A 22,935-nucleotide genomic window follows, 5' to 3' on the forward strand; every position below is an offset into this window, starting at 1 on the left:
CCTGGGAGGGGCAACATGGATCCTGGTTGAGACCCACCTCTCTGGGAGGAAACACTAGGCACCAGAACAGTGTTTGTCTCTGGGGAGGAGGACCATGCTCCAGCCTGTCTCGGAGATGCGGAGAAGTGGCCCTAGTGGGCCCAGTTCCTAGGAGCAGCCAGGAGACAGCAGGTGCACCCGGAAGGACTTGGCTTTGCCTCTCAGGCTGTGAGCCCCTGGGAAGGAGCCTCCCCTTTCTGAATCTCAGCGTCCTCATCCTCGAGGGCCTAGCTCCCATCTCACAAGTTTGCAGTGTGACTATAGGGAGGCTTCTGAACCTCTCTGGGCCTCAGTTTCCTCCTCTGTGAAAGGGTCACAATGACCAGACCACAGGGCCGCTGGGTTAAGTGAATAAGGGCTGAGGGCTTGGGTCACTCAGTCCTGGCCAGTGCCATTATCATGGTTGTTGCCATCACCTCCTGAAGGGACAGAGGAGGTTTATACAAATCTGTCTTCCCGTGATCTCCTCTTTCTCTCCCTCTGTGCATCTCCCCTTCATCCTTCTTTCTCTCTGGTTTATGTCCCTGTCTCCGCCTCCTTGTCATTCTTCACCTCAGTTGCCATCTGTCTCTTTCTGTCTCTGTCCCCACCTTTCTGTCTCTCCCTCACTGTTTCTCATTCCTTCCTTCTGTTGCTCATGTAGCAAATGTTTCCCCGAGCCCCCCGGGTGCCACACTCCGTGCTGAGCACTGCATGGATGCAGAGATGAGACGGGCCTCCCCGTCTCCAGACTGGGACACAGGTCAACCCAGGGGGGTAGGAGGGGCAGGGAAGGGCTCTGTGAGTGGGAAATGCCAAGGCTCAGAGGTGGGCACTAAACAGCCTAAACCACCGAGTCCCATTATCTCTCAGAGGAGGATACTCTTGTCCTCATCTAGGCTGACTCACCTGCACCTCCTGCACTTCCAACTGGCCTCAGACAGGTGTGCAGTGAAGGGTTAACTCAGCAGGCCTGGGCTGTCCAAACCCTGCCCATTTTAAACAGAGGACTGGCTCCTGGGAGGGAACCTCTAAGCCCTTGGAATGCCCTGATAAGAGTGTCTTTGTTTATCTGGGGACCTTGGGCCACACCAGATAGTCTATGCTAACAGTATGATTTATGGGGGATGCCTTGAGTCATGTGGTATCAGCTTGACGTCCTGGTGGGCGGTGGCCCTGGAAACTAAGAGCTACATAACCAGCCTCCAATAAAACCCTGGGCGTCGAGGCTCAGGTGAGCATCCCTTGTCGACAACACTCTGTGTGTCTTGTCACACGTTGCTGCTGGGAGATCACGCAGACTCCCCACTTCGCTGGGACAGGACCACTGGAGGCTCCTGGCCTCTCTGGGACTCTGTCCTGCGTGCTCTTCCCATGGCTAGCTTTTTTTTTCAAAGTAAATTTTTAAAATTTATTTACTTTTGGCTGCCTTGGGTCTTCGTTGCTGTGCGCAGGCTTTTCTCTGGTTGTGGCGAGCGGGGGCTACTCTTTGTTGTGGTGCGAGGGCTTCTTATTGCGGTGGCTTCTCTTGTTGCGGAGCACGGGGTCTAGGCGCAAAGGCTTCAGTAGATGTGGGGCAGGCGGGCTTAGTTGCTCCATGGCATGTGGGATCTTCCTGGACCAGGGCTTGAACCCGTGTCCCCTGTATTGGCAGGCGGATTCTTAGAACCACGCGCCACCAGGGAAGCCCCATGGCTAGTTTTAATCTCTATCCTTTTGCTGCAATAAATCGTGAGTATGAGAGCTTTGCGGAGTTCTGTGAGTCCTTCCCGTGAATTGCTGAAAAACAGTGGACATCAGCAAATGTCTGCTCAGAAGGGGGTGAGCTGTAGGCTCCTGGGGGCCCTCTGCGTGCCCCCCCCCCCCGCACGACTACATTTCAAGCATTTGATTCTTATCCTGGTGCAGAGAGTCTGTGCCTGGCCCGATGTCACACAGCCTGCGGTTGGAGCCGTGCCTGACCCCTTAGCGCCCTCTAGTGTCTCTCTCTTGACTCTGGAGGAAAAGGTTAGCCCTGTAACCACTTCTAGGAAGAGGATCCACTTTCCAACCTCATCTTTATTCATGGAGCTGCTGCTGGCTCCCTGCCGTCCCCACCCTGCCGCCCACTCAGGAGGAAAATGAAAAATTCATTTTTCCTGAATTCCGTCTCCGTGACTCCACGAGGCCCTAACTGATGGAGTGTGGGGTCTTTGAAGTCGAACTCAAGGATGTTGCCACGTGTGTTCTTACAATGAGAAAAACAACTTTTGAGGAAAATGCCTTTGTTTTTCCCACTTGTGTCTAGGTGTTTTATAGTGTGATAACTCTGCTCACACCCGGAGTCTGAACATTAGATAAGGACTTGAGTGTAGGATGCTCGCCATAAGTTAACGCTTTGTTTTTCCCAAGACACCTTTTAAAATAACCACTTGGGGGCTTCCCTGGTGGCACAGTGGTTAAGAGTCTACCTGCCAATGCAGGGGACACGGGTTCGAGCCCTGGTCCGGGAAGATCCCACATGCCGCGGAGCAACTAAGCCCGTGCGCCACAACTACTGAGCCTGCGCTCTAGAGCCCGCGAGCCACAACTACTGAGCCCGCGTGCTGCAACTACTGAAGCCCGCATGCCTAGAGTCCATGCTCCACAACAAGAGACGCCACCGCAATGAGAAGCCCGCGCACCGCAACAAAGAGTAGCCCCCGCTCACCGCAACTAGAGAAAGCCCGCGCGCAGCAACGAAGACCCAACGCAGCCAAATATAATAAATAACTAAATTTATAAAAATTAAAAAGTAAAATAACCACTTAGAGTTAAGCCTGTGAACAGTTAGTGACCTGGCCCCAGCCACCTTACAAATAATAGGAGCTGCTACCCTGCGATCTCGGGCTTGCCGGTGCCCGGGGATGGAGGACTGCCCTTCCCCGGCTCAACCGCGCCCCGTTGCGTCTAGGATCTGTAAGTCACCAAAATCCTGTGACGCTACTCAGCACTGTGCGGGTGCTGTTGAAACCGCACCTTCCCCAAAGTGCGAGTTGGACGCTGAGGGAGCCATATGCCAGCCCCGTACGGGTGGCTTCTGCCTCCCCAGTTAGCAGGTCATAAGCTCATAAGCTGCATATATATATATATATATATATATATATATATATACACACAATTTTTTTTTTTTAATGCAATACCCCAGCTCTGGCTTCTCCACCCGGTTCGTCCTGGAGGGTGGGGGGAGCCGGCCAGGCACAGCCCTCCTTGATTCACCTGAGAGTGGAGTGGGTGAAGGTTGAGGCCTGTTTGCAGTGTCGTCTGCCCCCTGCCAAGACACTCTGCTTGCCCTGCCCTGGCTGGAGCGCTCCAAGGCCCCTGGGTGCCCCCTGGTTTTGACCCTGTGGCTTACTGTGCCTGGACTGCCATCACCCCTCCCAGCTCAGGTGGCAACGCTCCAGCTCCCCAGGTGAGGTCAAGTCCCCCTTCCCCAGCGCCGGCCCCCCGCCCTCCCAGAGGCTCCCTGTACACAGCCCCTGGCCAGGCAGGCTGTGACAACCTGGATTCGTTGTGGGCAGGACCTGGATCCGACCCATCGCCGTGCCCTCACTCCGGGGCCTGGCACACAGGAGGCCTCCGGGAGGTTTGTGGCAGCACGAGTGAGTGACTTCCTGGATCTTCCCTCTCCACCGGGAATTCGTTCTCATCCTCCTCGCAGCCCTGAGCCCGGGGTTCTGTTTGCGCTTGGCCTGAGGTGTTTGAATTCTGAATAAGGACACCTCCTGTTGGCAGGGGCTGGGCCTGGGCCCATGCTGTTTTTTAAAAAAACACGGTCTCGATTACCAACATGTTTGAATCCAGAAATTTCCCACGAAAATCTGGATCTCTGGGGAAAACCCCCCCGCAGATCCGGCCATAGAGATCCTATAGCTGCTCGGGGCGGGTGGGTGGTGGAAGGCGTGGGAGTGGGGGCGGCCCCTTCAGGTGGGGCACCTGCTCTCAAGGTGGATGCGGTCCCCCCAGGCTGCCTGGCTCCTGTGGGCTTGAGTTTGCAGCCTCTGCACTGGAGGCTTATAAGGTCAGGAGAAAATGATCAGGGACCCGGACAGCTGTTCCAGGGACCCAGGGGTCCTGAGCAGGGCAAGGTCTTGCTGTGTGGCCTGGGGCGCAGTGAGCCTCAGTTTCCCCGTTTGCCATGTGGGAATGGGGAGTATCCCCAGAGTCCCTGCAGAGGGACCTATAGGGTCTCACTTCCCTTCTACGGGTCTCAGTTTCTCTCCCTGTAGAATGCTGGGGCTGGACTTGGGATCACTGTCACTCTGGTTCACAAGGCCCCATGTGGCCTCTGCCATGGTAACAGTCCCATAGCCTAGTACTGCCCCCTACAGGGTTCTTGTATTTCACCTGTGCTCCTGGGTGACTCAGGCCGGTCCAGACCTCGCTCCTCCAGGGCAGGGAGCAGGTGTGTGGGCTGAAGGGAGGCCTAGGGGGGTGTCTGCCCAGTGAATGGGTGAGTACTGAGCAGGGCCTCTGACCTTAGCTTCTGAACGGTAGCTGCCGCTCCTGCCCTGCGGGTCTACGCAGGTCTTCCCCGGGCCGCTGGATCTAGGCGGCTGTGAGCCACGCGCTGGGCTTTATCTGTCCCACGTGAACCGCAGTTCACGTGTCTGTGGTCTTCTTTCGCTCTCAAGAGCCCTAGACTGTGGGAGAAACAGATCCTGGTGTCCCTCTGCTGTGGGCAAGCCCCTTCCCCTTTAAGGGTCTCCCACAAACGGAGGGATCCAATTAGCTCCTTGAAGCCTCTGTTATGGGCTGAATTGTGTCCCTTCCCGCCTCACCCCATCCGTACGCTGAAGCCCTAGACCCCAGCACCTCAGAATGTGACTCTGTTTGGAGACAGGGCCTTTAAAGAGATGAGGTAAAATGAGGTCACGTGGGTGGGCCCTAATCCAATAGGATTGGTGCCCTCATAAGGAGGAGATTAGGACACAGACATACACCGAAGGATGACCACGTGAGGACACAAGAGGAAGATGACTGTCTACGAGCCAAGCAGAGAGGCCTCAGAAGGAATGAACCCCGCCCACGCCTTGATCTTGGACTTGTAGTTTCCAGAATAGTGAAAAAATAAATTTCTGTTGTTTAAAGCCCCCAAGTCTGTGGTGCTTTCTTATGGCAGCACAAGCGGACTCATAAGCCCCCTTCTAGATTTTGCTCTCCTTTCCTGGTGGGGCAAGGGCTGCCTGTGGGCAGGGCAGTAGGTGGGGCTGGGACCCCTCAGGGTCGTCACCATCTGGGGCACAGCGGGCTTGGCTGCTGGAATGGGGCCTCGGCTTGAAGAAGCGGACAGATGCTCTGCTAAGGCTGAGCCCTGGTTCTCCCGGCCGGTTGCCAGGTACCCGGGGGCTCTGGGAATCTTTGTGTCTAACGAGTGCCCTCTGGTGGCCTCAGCTGTGCAGCAGCCCAGCCCAGGGACTTACCTGTAACAGAAGCAGGTGAGGTTTCAGCTTCAGACTCCTTGGGTGTTTCTGGCTCCTCCAGCAGCTCTGGTTTCTTGAAGATCAGGGCCTCATTGGCCATGGGAATATGACTCTCCTCCCACCACTTACGCATCTTCATTCTAAGGCAACGAGCCCCATGCTGTGCTCAGTTCCCCCTGGTTCCCAGAAGGAGCCCTGGACTGGGGGTCAGAAGACCCAATTTCCCTCCGTTTGCTGGTTCTGTGATATTTGTGCATATCAGTGTACAGAGAGTCCCCTTAGTCTTGTCACAGTTGTAAGTTTTTGGCCCTCCTCCCATGGAGAGGTGGGGTTTATTTCGTCTCCCCTTGAATCTTGACTAGCTTACGACTTTTTGTAAAAGAATATGGCAGAAATGACACTGTCAATTCCAGGTCTAGCCCTAAAGGGGACTGGAAACTTACACCTTGGAAGAGACCACGATGAGAGGCCCTGAGACTACTTGGAAAGGGGGAGGGGCCCAGCAATCTTCTGACTGTCCCCATCAAAATGCCACAGCCCAGCCCAGCTGCTAGCTAACTACCACCACGTGACCTCAGTAGATGCCACAGGAGGGCAGAAAAATCATCCAGTTGGGTCCCACCCACATTCCTGATCCATGAAATTGTAAGATGCATTAAAACGATCATGGCTTAAAATCATGGCTTAAGTAGTAGGGCCGGGGCATTATGACAACAAAGCAACCAGAACTGTTGTCAAGTTCTCTTGAACGTGTTGAGCTCAGCTCTTGTCACCCACAACTGGAAGAGTTCTGACTACTGCGACTTATCTCCCTTAGTAACCACCAAGTTTCCGTTATCCTCCAAAGTTTTCCACCTGTGAAAATATGAACCCCAATGCCCCATGCTCTCCCTGGTTCTACTCTATCAGCTTTCCTGTACTCTCATTCCAATCTCATGTGCCTCTTCTTTGATCCCACAGATGGAAACTTCAAGGCCAAGACACCGTGTTCTCTAGCACCTGTGAAGACCCTCTTGGTTTCCCAACCCCACAGGGTACAACTGGTTGCCCACTTGAAGTGCTCTCTCCCTCCAGCCTCCCTGCCTCCCTTTCCCTCACCCCATCAGCCTTCCATGGGACCCTGCCCGCAAAGACCCAAACCTAGATCAATGCCACCATCTACTCTTTCTTTCCAATGACCACTGGTGGGAGGAAACATCACAGGGCAATGCCGCTTGGTGCCATTAACAATAATCTCCAAAAAAATTTAATAATCTCCATTCACTGCTGGGCCTTTGCTGCTGCTTACCAAGTGTTTTCCTTGTCCTTGTACAGATCCCAGTAATTCTCCTCAGTGGCTATCCTAACCACACCTAACACTGTCCGTCTTCTTCATTCTCTACCCCTCACCCCTGCTCCCACCCACATCGCTTTCAGCAGATGGCTTTGCCATATTTCTTCTCTCCGGAAAGGAGCCACTGGGTAGGATCCAATCACAAATGGCCACCCAGTGATAAATGTCACTTAAAGGTGAACCAGAAAAAGAACATCTGCTATTGGATTTTGAGAATAAGGATGACTGGTTGGTTTAGACAATGTCATTTCAGGGGCATGGTGCTGGAGAGCATATTGAGGTGGACTGGAGAATGTGAGGGTGATGAGAATCAGAAAGTGGACGTCAGCTCTCTCTCTCTCTCTCTCTCAAAAAAAAAACCCCAAAACACTGGATGGTACATAGAAGGAGTTTGTGGGGCTGAGGTGGGAGAGATTTGGACATACTTACATAATTCAGAGAAAGAGCCAGTGAAGAGAGAAGAGGGTGATTGATAATTTAAGAGACAGGAGGAATGATTAATGAAGTGTGGACGAGATGGATTCCCAAGCAAAGGAGGTAGGGCTAACCTTGGACGGGAAGAGGGATGCCTCTTTCTCTGAAAAGGGCAAGGAGTAAATCATCAATGCCGATGGTAAATAACTTTGTAGGTTTGGGGAGCTGCTTTTTTCCTGCGAAGTAGGGAAACCTTATTGCTAAGAGTGAGAGGGGAGGAGATAAGAGAGTTGGGGGGAAAAGGAAAACATTTGTAGTACTGACAGAGTGCTGTGTTGGGAAGGGCTGACTAGAGGTAGGCTGAGGGATTTCTGGGCAGTATTGATGCTTGCTCCCAAGGGATAAGGAGATACCGAAGGGGTAAGTTTCCCTTAGTATCTTCCTTGTGCAGGCCTCTAACACAGCACTTGTTTACTTGTCTATGTCCTTGGAAAATACAGGAGACAAGGTTAGAGGGAAAAAAAAAGAGAAAGAAGGTTTGACAAATATTAAATGAGAATCCCATAGTGAAAGGAAAGGGCAGAGGCATATATGAAAGAATGTTTGAGACTTTTCCAGGACTGATAAAAGACACCAAAGCAGAGATTAAGGAGGCCAAACAAATATAACAACAAACAAAAAAAGATATCCACACTTAGTCACATCAGAGTGAAACCTTTAGTGCTAATACCCCAAGGCCCAGATGGCTATGAGGGCCCTGAAAAGGCACCCAGCCCAGGTACCAGGGAAGGTTTCCTGGGGCACATGATGGAAGAGCTGTGAGCTGAGTCCTAAGCAATGAGTAAACGTCAGCCGGGTAAGAGAGGGGTTCAGGGATGGGAGATGAAGTGTAGGGAAGGGCACCAGGCAGAAGTCACTGTACAGCTCGAGAAGATTTAAACAACATGACTAATAAATTTGGTTTAAAGGATATATATATATATATATACACATATATACATGTACATATATATAATATTTATATAAAACACTGCATTCCACAAGCGTAGAATACATATTCTTTTCAAGCCCACATTGGAATATTTATTTATATAAACTAAACAAAAATTTTGTCACAAAGAAATCAAGAACTGAAATCATGCATAGCATATTCTTTGACCTTATTGGATTTAAATAGAAATAAAGAAAAGAGGATTATTAGAAAATACTGATGCCTCTAAAAAAACCTCTATGGGTCAAAAAATAATAATGGAAATTAGAGATATTTAAACCAAAAGATAATAAAAGACTTTATATTAAAACTTGTGAGATTCAGCTACAGTCATGCTTACAGGGAAATTTATAGCCTTAAATAGAAAACTGGAAAAGAAGAATGGCTGAAATGTAATGATGTAAGCGTCTGTATCAAGAAAACTGACAGAGCTGAATTAACTGGAAGAATCATAAGGAAGGAAATAAAGAATGTAAATAAATGTGGTAGGCTTTGGGGAAGGCTTGCTGTTGAATATTTTTTTTTTTTTGCGGTACGCGGGCCTCTCACTGTTGTGGCCTCTCCCGTTGCGGAGCACAGGCTCCGGACGCGCAGGCTCAGCGGCCATGGCTCACGGGCCCAGCCGCTCCACTTCTCGAATCACTTCTCGAGATCTTCCCGGACCGGGGCACGAACCCGTGTCCCCCGCATCGGCAGGCAGACTCTCAACCACTGCGCCACCAGGGAAGCCCCCTTGCTGTTGAATTTTAACTTGATACTCACACAAGGAGAACAAGGAAGGAGAATAGTGCTGATACAATGGGTCCATACACAACGCCCTGGATCAGCCCTTTCACGAACGCATTGGAAACTGAATTCTTATCTGGAATCAGAGGGAAGTGAGAGTAGTTTTTCTCCTAAGGCTGTAAATTCTGAGCCACTACTCTTTCCTCTGGCTCTGTACCCAACCTCATCCTGGTCCCTAGGTGGTGTCGTTCTAGCCCAGCAACTAGACCCCTGTATACTTACCTGATATGAGGAAGTTGCTTGAAGTATGGATTCCATATTGGTCCTTCCCCTCACAGTGGAGGCCCATGGTTATTTCAGGCTCCCCGAGGAGGGTGATGGTGCTGTTGGCCCAAAGGGGCAATTATGCTAAAAGTCACCTGGAGGGTGTTATTCATGTTGTTCAGACCCATGGGAGCACCTCCCATCAACCACTGCACGGAGGGCGTGGGGATCCCATGGAAGGAACAGCTGCACTGCAGAGTCTTCTCCAAGGAGCAAGAAGAATAAAGCAGACTGGCGGGGGCTGTAGGGAAGCAGCGTCAAGGGTCAGCAAGCATCCTGACTTCTCTGCTTCCTCCAGGATGAACACCAAGGTCTGGTGAGTTTCCCATACTTTGTTGCTGGGAGAGGAGGGGCGCTGTCCACTGGGAGGTGACAACTGGAAACTGGTGTTTGGTCTCTCCTAGGTCCTGCCCTATGTGCTCTTCCCTCTGCTGATTTTAGTCTCTGTTCTTTTGCTATAATAAATCGTAACCAGGGGAGGCTTCCCTGGTGGTGCAGTGGTTAAGAGTCTGCCTGTCAATGCAGGGGACACGGGTTCGAGCCCTGGTCCGGGAAGATCCCACATACCGCGGAACAACTAAGCCCGTGAGCCACAACTACTGAGACTACACTCTAGAGTCCGTGAGCCACAACTACTGAGCCTGTGCTCTAGGGCCCGCGAGACACAACTACTGAGCCCATGCACCACAACTACTGAAGCCCGCGTGCCTAGAGCCTGTGCTCCGCAGCAACAGAAGCCACCGCAATGAGAAGCCCGTGCAGTGCAATGAAGAGTAGCCCCCACTCGCCGCAACTAGAGAAAGCCCGCGCGCGCAGCAACAAAGACCCAACGCAGCCTAAAATAAATAAATTTATTTTTAAAAAAAAGGAGAGAGAGAGATTAAGGACCCTGCCTGAGGTCATAGAGAAAAGAGTAACAGCATGAGGCCTGGACCCTGGCTTCCCACACACGAAGTCCAGTCCCCAACTCATCACATTGGGGATCTTGATACACTTGGTTCTGGGCCACCACGCTTTTTGTCTTCTCCAAAACTTGACAGCACCCACTGCACAGGTGATGATGTTGAGAGAGCAGATGTGGCTACATTGATAATTTGGGTTCTAGAGTGCCTGGGGCAGAGCATGAAAATGGAACTAGGAGTCAGAAGAGCTGGGCACTCCACTAGCTAAATTTCTAGTGACTTTGGCCAAGTTGCTTAATCTCCCAAAGCCTGTTTCCTCATCTGTGAAATGGGGACTATAATTCCTCAGGGAGTTGTTGGGTAGAGAAAATGGGACGCATGGTGGGTCACAATGGCAAGCACAGAAAATGCACATGGAAGATGTCTATTATGTATTATTTATCACGCACTTAATTCTTTAGGTCCTCACCTCTTCACCTGACCTCAGTCCAGCCCAGCTTCCACCCCCGCACCCACACCCAGTCCGGCACTTCCTTGGCTTTCTCAACCACCTCCTACCCGGCCTCTCATTCCACTTACCCAACCGTAACAGTGGTAGTACCATCAACACCAACAGGATCTCAGGGACAAGAGAGAATCAGGACCTATTATGCTGCTAACTCTTGATCTCAGATCCACATGTCCTGGAGGGCAGGATTTGGAATGCATCAGGAGAGGAGAAGCAGTTAGAAGCAGAAGGTGGAGGTAGAAATAAATTCACTGTTTACTGGGTATTCTTATCTCTGCAATCACCCTTAAGGTCCATCCACCTGTGAATTAGGAGCCTCATGGGACCAGAGGCTGAGCAGCTTCAGGAACAGGGACAGGGAAGGTTCCCCGTGACACTCTGTGGAGTCTCAAGACCATGTCTGCTTTCTTCTCTTTCCTCTAGTCTTCACTCCCAGCCCCTTCTCCCTTTAAAGGGTCTCAAATGCCAGGCTGAGGAGCTTGGGCTTTTTCGCAAGTCAATGGGGAAGTCGTGGAAATCATGGAAACGTTTTGAACCATGGTGGGGGGGCAGACAACAGGTGTGGATGTTATAAAGGTCTCTATGGTCTGCATTGAGGAGGAAGCAATAGTTCAAGAGAAAGATGATGTGGTCTGAGCTGGCCCAGTGGCTATGGGGGATGGAGAGGATGGGTTATATTTAAGAGACATTTGAGTGATAAAAGACATTTCTACGGCTGGCAAGATAAATTCCAAACTCCCTTGCCCTGCATCAAGGCTGTCCATGATTTGGGCTCACACTTGCCCTATCTCTGCTGCTCCCCTTTCTGCCATTCTTTGCAAGCTTAAGAGAAACAAGTATGTGTACATATATACCACATCTACTCCGTGCATTCCTACCTCTGTATGTTTACTTGGGCCACTCCCTTTTTCCTGGCATCCTTCTGCAACTCTCCCCTCTGCCCACATTCAAATCATACCTCTCTTTCTAGCCCAGGTCAAATGTAACTTCCTCCTGGTAGCCTTCCTGGATCCTCACAACCACAAAAAAGCCTCCTTTTTCAGACTTTCTTCAGCACTTATATATATATTCATCTCTTTTAGAGCAATGTCTCAGGCGGAACCCAAGAGTTGCCTGATATCTACCGTCTTGTATGTTCTTATTATTTCAAATTTGTTCAGGTGGTGAAGTTATCAGTTTAAAAAATAAACCCTGTTTCCCTTCCTCCTTTACATCTAGGGCTGGCCACTTGACAGAGTTCTGACCAATGAAGCAAGTACAAGAAAAATGCTATTAAATTATTATCACCAAATGGAAGTCTATTCAGCCATTACCCCATTTTTTGCCATCACAATTGAGCTCTGAAGGTCTGTTTTTTGCATATAATACTAGCTAATGAAATTTGAGAGCTCGATTTTTTAAAAAAAACTAAGTGTTCATGATAAAGGAAACGTGTCTGAGAAAGAATTGAAGATGTTTCCTTCCCCTGCAGCTATAAATCAAAAGATACGGTTTTGTGTTATAAAAAGGTTCAGGGAGTCTGATTTGATATTGTGCAAAACTGAGAATGTTTATAAGAACATAATTTATGTTCTCTGCAATATACAGTTTCATATGAATATTCAAGACTGGTACTGATTTGCTCTGTTCTCTGTTGATATAAGTCCGCCCTTGGAAGAACAATTCAAACAAAGCAGTCTTACGATACTCCAAAGACATTAGAAATTATTCCATGTCTTATGAAAATGATATCCAAATAAAATGGAATTCTGACCAGTGGTCTTACTTGATAATTTTTTGCTCTGGTAACAATAACATTGTAATTGACATCTCTGTTTCTTAAATTGTATACCTGTCTGTAGGACGGTACTGTTCTCTTCTCTCACGTGAACAATGCAAAAATAAAAACCACAGACTCTGCTGTTAGATTTATTATTACGCAAATATCTTGAGAGACTTGCTTACTTGAAATACCAAATGTCTGAGGCTACCTGCTGGAGTCTTTTGGGGAGTTCTGGTTTTCTGATATTAGCACCGCTACTTTCTTCTTGCTGCTTTTCTTCTTCTTTTTCCCTGGAATATAGATGTGATACTGGAAGTGGAGCAGCCATCTGGCGACCATGAGGAACCATGTAGATCAAAGCCACAGACTGAGGAAATTATTGACAACAGTATAGGGATCCTTGTTCCCTGATAGCCTTGTGGAGCTGCTACACAAACCTGCACGGTCTACTGCACGCTTCTTCACTTGGTTACTGCTTTCGTTGGGAAACAGATGAAATACCCTACCAGGGAATCTATCCAAGAGTGAGCTCCTTGAGAAAAGGCCCTACATCAAATACATCTTTGTGTCCTTCCCAGTGCTTAGAAAGGTTCTCTTCTGAAAAATATATTCCTTAGGATCTGTAGTTATAACTACTCTTTCATTCCTGGTACTCAAAATTTGTGTCTTCTCTCTTTTTCTCAGTCAGTTTCCTTAAGGTCTATCAATTTTATTGAGTTTTTTTTTTTTTTTTAAAGAACAAGCTTTTGGTTTCAACCGATTTTTCTGTATCGCTTCTGTTTTTTTTTTTTTTAATGAAAAAGCCACTTTATTGAAGATTTAGTTGTTTCCAACTCTGGAAGGTTAATTTTTTTTTAACATCTTTATTAGAGTATAGTTGCTTTACAATGGTGTGTTAGTTTCTGCTTTATAACAAAGTGAATCATTATACATATACATATATCTCTTCCCTCTTGCATGTCCTTCCCTCCCACCCTCCCTATCCCACCCCTCTAGGTGGTCACAAAGCACCTAGCTGATCTCCCTGTGCTATGCGGCTGCTTCCCACTAGCTATCTATTTTACGTTTGGTAGTGTATATATGTCCATGTCACTCTCTCACTTTGTCCCAGCTTACCCTTCCCCCTCCCTGTATCCTCAAGTCCATTCTCTAGTAGGTCTGCATCTTTATTCCCGTCTTGCCCCTAGGTTCTTCATGACCTTTTTTTTTTAGATTCCATATATATGTGTTAGCATACGGTATTTGTCTTTCTCTTTCTGACTTACTTCACTCTGTATGACAGACTCTGGGTCCATCCACCTCATTACAAGTAGCTCAATTTCGTTTCTTTTTATGGCTGAGTAATATTCCATTGTATATATGTGCCACATCCTTCTTTATCCATTCATCCGATGATGGGCACTTAGGTTGTTTCCATCTCCAGGCTATTGTAAATAGAGCTGCAATGAACATCTTGGTACATGACTCTTTTCGAATTATGGTTTTCTCAGGGTATATGCCCAGTAGTGGGATTTCTGGGTCGTACGGTAGTTCTATTTTTAGTTTTTTAAGGAACCTCCATACTGTTCTCCATAGTGGCTGTATCAATTTACATTCACACCAACAGTGCAAGAGGGTTCCCTTTCCTCTACACCCTCTCCAGCATTTATTGTTCGTAGATTTTTTGATGATGGCTATTCTGACCAGTGTGAGATGATACCTCATTGTAGTTTTGATTTGCATTTCTCTAATGATTAATGATGGTGAGCATTCTTTCATGTGTTTGTTGGCAATCTGTAGTATATTTTCTTTGGAGAAATGTCTATTTAGGTCTTCTGCCCATTTTTGGACTGGGTTGTTATTTTTGTTTTTGATACTGAGCTGCATGAGCTGCTTGTAAATTTTGGAGATTAATCCTTCGTCAGTTGCTTCATTTGCAAATATTTTCTCCCATTCTGAGGGTTGTCTTTTCGTCTTGTTTATGGTTTCCTTTGCTGTGCAAAAGCTTTTAAGTTTCATTAGGTCCCATTTGTTTACTTTTGTTTTTATTTCTATTTCTCTAGGAGGTGGGTCAAAAAGAATCTTGCTGTGATTTATGTCATAGAGTGTTCTGCCTATGTTTTCCTCTAAGAGTTTGATGGTGTCTGGCCTTACATTTAGGTCTTTAATCCATTTTGAGTTTATTTTTGTGTATGGTGTTAGGGAGTGTTCTAATTTCATTCTTTTACATGTAGCTGTCCAGTTTTCCCAGCACCACTTATTGAAGAGGCTGTCTTTTCTCCACTGTATATTCTTGCCTCCGTTATCAAAGATAAGGTGACCATATGTGTGTGGGTTTATCTCTGGGCTTTCTATCCTGTTCCATTGATCTATATTTCTCTTTCTGTGCCAGTACCGTACTGTCTTGATTACTCTAGCTTTGTAGTATAGCCTGAAGTCATGGAGCCTGATTCCTCCAGCTCTGTTTCTCTTTCTCAAGATTGCTTTGGCTATTCAGGGTCTTTTGTGTTCCCATACAAATTGTGAATTTTTTGGTTCTAGTTCTGTGAAAAATGCCAGTGGTAGTTTGGTAGGGATTGCATTGAATCTGTAGATTGCTTTGGGTAGTAGAGTCATTTTCACAATGTTGATTCTTCCAATCCAAGAACATGGCATATCTCTCCATCTATTTATATCATCTTTAATTTCTTTCATCAGTGTCTTATAATTTTCTGCATACAGGTCTTTTGTCTCCTTTGGTAGGTTTATTCCTAGATATTTTATTCTTTTTGTTGCAGTGATAAATGGGAGTGTTTTCTTGATTTCACTTTCAGATTTTTCATCATTAGTGTATAGGAATGCAAGAGATTTCTGTGCATTAATTTTGTATCCTGCTACTTTACCAAATTCATTGATTAGCTCTAGTAGTTTTCTGGTAGCATCTTTAGGATTCTCTATGTATAGTATCATGTCATCTGCAAACAGTGACAGCTTTACTTCTTCTTTTCCAATTTGGATTCCTTTTACTTATATTTCTTCTCTGATTGCTGTGGCTAAAACTTCCAAAACTATGTTGAATAATAGTGGTAAGAGTGGGCAACCTTGTCTTGTTCCTGATCTTAGTGGAAATGGTTTCAGTTTTTCACCATTGAGGACAATGTTGGCTGTGGGTTTGTCATATATGGCCTTTATTATGTTGAGGAAAGTTCCCTCTATGCCTGCTTTCTGGAGGGTTTTTTTATCATAAATCGGTGTTGAATTTTGTCAAAAGCTCTCTCTGCATCTATTGAGATGATCATATGGTCTTTCTCCTTCAGTTTGTTAATACGGTGTATCACATTGATTGATTTGCATATATTGAAGAATCCTTGCATTCCTGGGATAAACCTCACTTGATCATAGTGCATGATCATTTTAATATGCTGTTGGATGCTGTTTGCTAGTATTTTGTTGAGGATTTTTGCATCTATGTTCATCAGCGATATTGGCCTGTAGTTTTCTTTCTTTGTGACATCTTTGTCTGGTTTTGGTATCAGAGCGACGGTGCCCTCATAGAATGAGTTTGGGAGTGTTCCTCCCTCTGCTATGTTTGGGAAGAGTTTGAGAAGGACAGGTGTTAGCTCTTCTCTAAATGTTTGATAGAATTCGCTTGTGAAGCCAACTGGTCCTGGGCTTTTGTTTGTTGCAAGATTTTTAATCACAGTTTCAACTTCAGTGCTTGTGATTGGTCTGTTCATATTTTCTATTTCTTCCTGGTTCAGTCTTGGCAGGTTGTGCCTTTCTAAGAACTTGTCCATTTCTTCCAGGTTGTCCATTGTATTGGCATAGAGTTGCTTGTAGTAATCTCTCATGATCCTTTGTATTTCTGCAGTATCAGTTGCTTCTGTTTTTAATTTAATTGATGTCTGCTTTCTCTTATTTCTTTCCTTCTGCTTGCTTCAGGGTTAATTTGCCCTCCTCCTCCACCTCCTTCTTTTCTTTTTTTTTTTCACGTTAAATATGTTTTATTAGCCAGTTGATCATACTGGTTAAATATTTGCCCAAAACTGTAAGAAGTCAAATAAGTAGGTCCTAAGACAGGTAGGAAGAAAAGAATCGTATTCATTACTAAGTTCAGGAAACCTAATGTGCTGGACACAGGGACACGCAGTCGGGGAGGCGGAGGGAAGGGGGCCCAGTGGATGCCCTTAGACACACACCCAAGATGGTGAGACCTGGATCCTTGCTTTCACTGTGTGTGGGGCTCTTTCCCCAAGAAAAGACTCATTGTGTGTGTGTATATGTCTGTATTTGTGACTGGTCTCAGAGGCTCAGCTGACCGAGGATCCCTGGGCAGAGACTCAAGGAGAATCAGCTCATTTTCTGAGACACGGTCCATTTTCTAGGGTGCTATCTATGTCCAGGGTACCCTAGGTGGGGGCAGTGCTATACAACCATTTACATGGCTGAAGGCCGGGGTGGGTGGGCTGACCTGGGGATGACCCTGCTTGGCAAGGGGGTGGGCTCCAGTGGTGGAGGTTGGGTTCCCCCGCCCCCCTCCGGAGGCAGATTAAGTGGTGGCAAGAGCTTTCCTAAATTCCTCACTCCTCTTGTGGTCAAGGTCTTCCATTTCCTGTAGTTTCTGGGAGATTTCAGTAAGGATGATCCCTCGGTACTGTCTGCGCTGCCCTAGGGCCTCCATGTCAGCCAGGAATTCTTTCCTCTCCTGGATTTCCTTCACCAATTCTTCACACCGGTCCAGCTCAGGGGCTGGGCCCTCCTGTCGCACAGGAGGGGCTTTCTTTTCCATTCCTCTGGCTCTTTCCTGGTGGCAAAAATATTTTGGAGTCTTCGCTTCTCCTTCTCCAGATCTCGGGAGGCTTCAGCTGCTCCCGGCTGTAGGTCCCGTTGTCTTGGCACACGCTGGCAGTCTGGAGGTGGGACCGGGCAGCCAGGATGGGAGGCAAGCAGATGGCTGAGGCCGGCGGCTTGGAAGGCAAGACCCTCTAGCTGGAAGTTGGGCTGCACTGTAGGGGGAGAGTGTCTCCTCGTTTCATGGTGTCCATGATGTGGCGCTGTTGGAAGTTTGTCAGTTTCGATTCCTTCAACATCACTCTGAGCAGCTCGCAGGTCCCTGGGGTGTAAGTGGCTGGCTTGGGGCAGCGCCAGAACACAGTTCCTTTGGTCACTGTCTCCACCCTCTCCTGGGAAGCCATGGGAGGGCTCCTAAGGGTTCTAGATTCTTCCTGGAAGTAGACCAGGAGTCAGAAAGCCTAATCTTTGTCTCCCGCTTCTGGAAGATTCTGGGTAAGTCAGTTCCCTCACTCTTGGTCTGCATCAGAGGTTGCAAACTGGTGGTACCCAAGCTGGATTTGACCCGTAAATAGATTTTGTTTGGCCTCCTAAAAGCTTAATTTATTAAATCAAGTTTTTTCTTGTGGGGGGGATAACATTTAAAAATCAGACTATTTCACACAAAAAAGTGGCAGTCCAGTGGTTAGGACTCTGTGCTCTGTCAAGGGCCTGAGTCTCATGGGGTCGTTCTTGGGATTAAACAAATTACTAGGACAGAGCCTTACATAGTATACACTCAATAAATGTTAGTTACTATTTACTAAATTACCTACTTGGCCTCTCTCAGCATTTGAATTGGTACTACTTTTTTACACCTCTGTTCCTCTGATTTTAGAACCAGCTCTCTGCTTTCCTTTTTTTTGTTGCTTTTTCCTGGTTCTAGAACCAGAGCTCTGCTTTCCTTTCTTTTTCTTTCTCTCTTTTCTTTTTTCCCCCTTTTTTCTTATACTTCAATTTTTTTCTCTCTCTCTTTTTAATTTTTTTTTAATTTATTTTTTTGCTGTGTTGGGTCTTTGTTGCTGCGTATGTGCTTTCTCTAGTCGCGGCGAGTGGGGGCTACTCTTGTTGCGGAGCATGGGCTCCAGGCACATGGGCTTCAGTAGTTGTGGCACACGGGCTCAGCAGTTGTGGCTCGCGGGCTCTAGAGTGCAGGCTCAGTAGTAGTGGCGCACGGGCTTAGTTGCTCCGCGGCACGTGGGATCTTCCCGGAACAGGGCTCGAACCCGTGTCCTCTGCATTGGCAGGCGGATTCTTAATCACTGCACCACCAGGGAAGTCCTCTCTCTCGGTTTCCACTGTTTTTCTGGTTTAGAGCCAGATCTCTGCTTTTTTTCTTTTTTTTTCTAATATTTTATTTCCTCTCCCCCACCCCCACCCACTTTCCTGTTCCATATTTCTACATGCCTTACAGGACCCCTTTGAGTGGGCTCTGCACCAACCCTTAATCCCCACATGTCAAAACAGATTTCCTTTCTCTTACTTACATAAATAAGATGCTGTCCAGGCTTCCAGGTAATGAAGTATTTTCTCTTCTTCACACCCCGCAACCATTCCCTTTTTGCACTGCCAAATTTTTTTTTTTTTTCCTTTTCCGTTCTCTGATTTAAAACTGCATTTGGGTGTTGGAACGAGCCCTGTCTGGGTCCTGGCCCAGGCTTAGCCATTAAATCACGGAATAACCTTGGTCAACTATATCCCTCTCTCTGGTTTTCCTTTTATTTCTTCATCTGTAACATGAGTGGGCTTGATTGTTTGAGATGTGATGATCAGCCTAGCTCTAAAATTCTGATTTCTTCTTGCTCCTCTCTGCCAGCCTTCAGAGATACATGGGATGAATCCTCATTACCCTCTTTTTTTTCCTGCCCTTCTATTGCCCTTCATCCATCACTTTTCCTCCCAATTTTACCTTTGTCTCTCATTCCGAGGGTTCCAGGAGATTCTTTATCCTCAGTACACCTCCCTCAGCAGAACGTAAGTAATGCAAAGGGCCTTCCAGACTTCCTAAGGGCGGGACTGAATTTTGGATGACCTACTTATGTTGCCTGGGAAACGAATTTTCTAGAGAAACCAAGGACTAACAGTGAAACTGATTAGCTGGTTTACAACACGCGGGATAACTGTGTGACTAATGACTGAGTGCCTTGTAGGGGGATTAACTTATTAAGAGGCTGATTTACAGGGAGCCTAATTTGACTGACTAACAGGGCAGGCTGTGAAGGGGGTGGATGATCTGATTAGCTGATTAAATGATTTACGAGGGGACTAACTGTTGACCCATCAGGGCGCTAGCCTGATCCTCCATCGACACACCGATTGGTGATCTTACTGATATTGGTGACCCCCTAGCTCCCCTTCAGGCTGACTGAGTGACCCACTTGGTGGCAGGCTGACAAATACAGAGACAGGCTCCCAATGAACTGGCTGGCTAGTTGGTGAGCTAGCTCTCAGGGAGCCTCCCAATCTGATCCAGAATTGGCCTTTCTGACTAAGGGGATCTCGGAGGCCTCTCAGGACGGACAGCCACCTTGGGAGGCCTCACTGATGTCGTAGCTGCCTAGCTGCCCAAGGTCACTCGGACTGACAGAGATGCCCTACTTTCATGGAAGCCCAGTTTGGACAGTCCCAACGCAGGTTCTACACTCAATAACTGACGGGAAAGCCAACAGGCCCAGCGCGGCCCCGTGAGGCCCTGCGGGGCCTGATGCCCTGGCCTGTCTGCAAGTGGAAGGCTGCAGCTCAGTGCCACGTGGAAACTGCTCTGGATCCAGGCTGTGTGCCTCCTGCGCATGTGCTGTACGCGTCCACCCGGCAGCCAATCAGCTACTGCATGGGCCTGTTTCATAGCCAATCAGCGACTGCATGGATTAGTAGTCCACAGCCAATCAATGAGGCAGATGAAGCTTTGGGAGTTGATGCACAGCTGCAAGAGCCAATCAGGAGCTGAAAGCACATGCCCGCCCCCCCCTCTTTGTGTGTGGGGGCCTGGTGGGGGAAGGGGATCAAGCTTCAGGGCTTGAGCCAATCAGTAGTGTGGGTAGTGCTATGGAAATTTAGGAGTCAATTTTCTTCTCAGAGAAGCCTTTTTTGACCATGTTCATGAAAACCATGGGGGGGGGGTGGCAAATTAGGAGTTTGGGATGAACAGATACACATTACTATATATAAAATAGATAAACAACAAGGACCTACTGTATAGCACAGGGAACTATATTGAATATCTTGTAATAAAGTATAATGGAAAAAAATCTGAAAAAAAATAGTCACTTTGCTGTACACCCGAAACTAACACAACATTGTAAATCAACTATACTTCAATAAAAAAAATTTCAAAAACAAAAATCACTCTGCCCTCACCCTGATGGCTCTCATTCACACACACACACACACACACACACACACACACCCCTTCCAGAATTCTGATTGGGATTTCATTGAATTAACAGATGAATTTGGGGACAATTTGACCAGGAACACAGCACAATATTCTTTCTAAAAACTGCGATAGGCCTTTCCTCGCCTTCTGAGACGGCCCACACTATGTCTGTGGAGTGTGTTTCCCTCTAAATAAATCCATTTCTTACCTTAAAAAAAATTGTGATAAAATATACATTACATAAAATTTATCATTTTAATCATTTCCAAGCGTATAATTGAGTGTCACTAAGTACACTCACAGTGATGTGCAACCACCACCTCTATCCATCTCCAGAAAACTTTCCATCATCCCAAATTTAAACTCTGTGACCACTAAACAATACCTCCCGTTCCTCTCTCCCCTCAACCCCTTGTAATCACCATGCTACTTCCTTTCTCTAGGAATCTGACTAGTCTTAAGTACCTCATCTAAGTGGGACCACATAATATTTATCCTTTTGTGATTGGCTTATTTCACTTAGCATAATGTTTTCAAGGTTCATCCACGTTGTAGCATGCAACAGGATTTCTTTCCTTTTTAAGGCTGGATAATATTCTGGTGTGTGTGTGTATGTATGTACATATATATATATATGTGCCACATTTCGTTTATCCATTCATCTGCCAATAGACACTTTGGTTGTTCCACCTTTTGGTTATTGTGATGCTGCTGCTATGAACATTGGTTTACAAATACCTGTTTGAGTCCTTGCTTTCATTTCTTTGGGGTATATACCCAGAAGTGGCATTACTGGATCATATGGTCATTCTATGTGTAATTTTTTGAGGATCCTTCAGACTGTTTTCCACAGTGGCTTCAACATTTTACATTCTCACCAGCAATGCACAAGGGTTCCAATTTCTCTGAAACTTCATCAACCTCCCTATTTTTTCTTTCTTTGATAATAGCCATCCTAATAGGTATGAAGTAATATCTCATTATTACTTTTATATCTTCTTTGGAGAAACGTCTATTCAAGTCTTTGACATTTTAAAAATTGGATCATTTGTATTTGTTGAGTTGTAGGAGCTCTTTATATCTTGTAGATGTTAATCCTTTTTCAGAGATATGATTTGCAAATATTTTCTCCCATTCTGTGTGTTGCCTTTTCACTATGTCGATAATGTTACTAGATACACAAATGTTTTTAATTTTGGTGAAGTCCAATTTTTTCACTTTTCTTTTGTTGTCTCTGTTTCACTGTCATATCTAAGGAATATTGGTCTGTAGTTTCATTTTCTTGTAGTCTCTTTGTCTGGCTTTGGTATCAGGGTAACGTTGGCCTCAAAGAATGAGTTAGGAAGTGTTCCCTCCTCTTTGATTTTTTGGAAGAGTTTAATAAAGATTGATGTTAATCCTTCTTTAAATGTTTGGTAGAATTCATTCATGAAGCCATCTGGTCCTGAGCTTTTCTTTGTTGCGAGGTTTTAAATTATTGATTCAATCTTATTACCAGTTATAGGTCTATTCAGATTTTCTATTTCTTCATGATTTAGTCTTAGTAGATTGTGTGTTTCTAGGAGTTTATCCATTCATCTGGGTTACCCAATTTGTTGCTATACAATTGTTAACAGTACTCTCACAGTCTTTTTTTTTTTTTTTTAGAATCAGTAGTAATATTCTCACTTTCATTTCTGATTTTTGTAATTTGAGTCTTTTCTCTTTCATTCTTAGTTGATCTAGTTAAAAGTTGGTCAGTCTTGCACTTCCCTGGTGGTAGAGTGGTTAAGAATCTGGCTGCCAATGCAGGGGACATGGGTTTGAGCCTTGGTCGGGGAAGATTCCACATGCTGCAGAGCAACTAAGCCCGTGCACCACGACCATGGAACCTGCGCTCTAGAGCCTGCGATCCACAACTACTGAGCCCACGTGCCACAACTACTGAAGCCCTCATGCCTAGAGCCCGTGCTCTGCAGCTAGAGAAGCCACCACAATGACAAGAACGAAGAGTAGCCCCCACTCACTGCGACTAGAGAAAGCCCACATGCAGCAACGAAGACCCAACACAGCCAAAAATTAACTAAATAAATTTATATTTTGAAAAGTTGGTCAGTCTTGTTGATCTTTTCAAAGAATCAACTTTGTTTTGTTGATTTTTTCTATTGCTTTTCTATTCTCTTTCATTTATCTCCATTCTAATCTTTATTATTTATTTCCTCCTGCCAGCTTTAGGTTTCGTTTTGTTTTGTTTTTCTAGCTTCTTAATCTGTAAAATTATGTGGCTTGTTTGAGATCTTTCTTCTTTTTGAATGTAAGCGTCTACAGCTATAGATTTTTCTTTTAGCACTGCTTTGACAGCATCCCATAAAT

General features: G+C 46.4%; 1 protein-coding gene and 1 pseudogene across 1 annotated transcript; both read right to left on the reverse strand.

Annotated features, from left to right (window-relative positions):
- Nucleotides 1–5,054: 5,054 nt before the first annotated feature.
- SIGLECL1 (SIGLEC family like 1) lies at nucleotides 5,055–10,753 on the reverse strand. The gene is given in 5 exon segments (XM_022584884.2): nucleotides 5,055–5,599; nucleotides 8,960–9,059; nucleotides 9,206–9,317; nucleotides 9,319–9,488; nucleotides 10,729–10,753. Coding segments are annotated over 5 exon segments (603 nt in total). The 3' UTR covers nucleotides 5,055–5,403.
- Nucleotides 10,754–16,632: 5,879 nt separating this feature from the next.
- Nucleotides 16,633–19,442, reverse strand: LOC149744572 (UPF0193 protein EVG1 pseudogene; annotated as a pseudogene).
- Between the last annotated feature and the right edge of the window lie 3,493 nt (nucleotides 19,443–22,935).

This window comes from Delphinapterus leucas, chromosome 20, assembly GCF_059928025.1.
Source record: "Delphinapterus leucas isolate spDelLeu-1000000601 "Yukka" chromosome 20, BTC_Dleu_Yukka2, whole genome shotgun sequence".
Classification (NCBI taxonomy): Eukaryota; Metazoa; Chordata; class Mammalia; order Artiodactyla; family Monodontidae; genus Delphinapterus; species Delphinapterus leucas.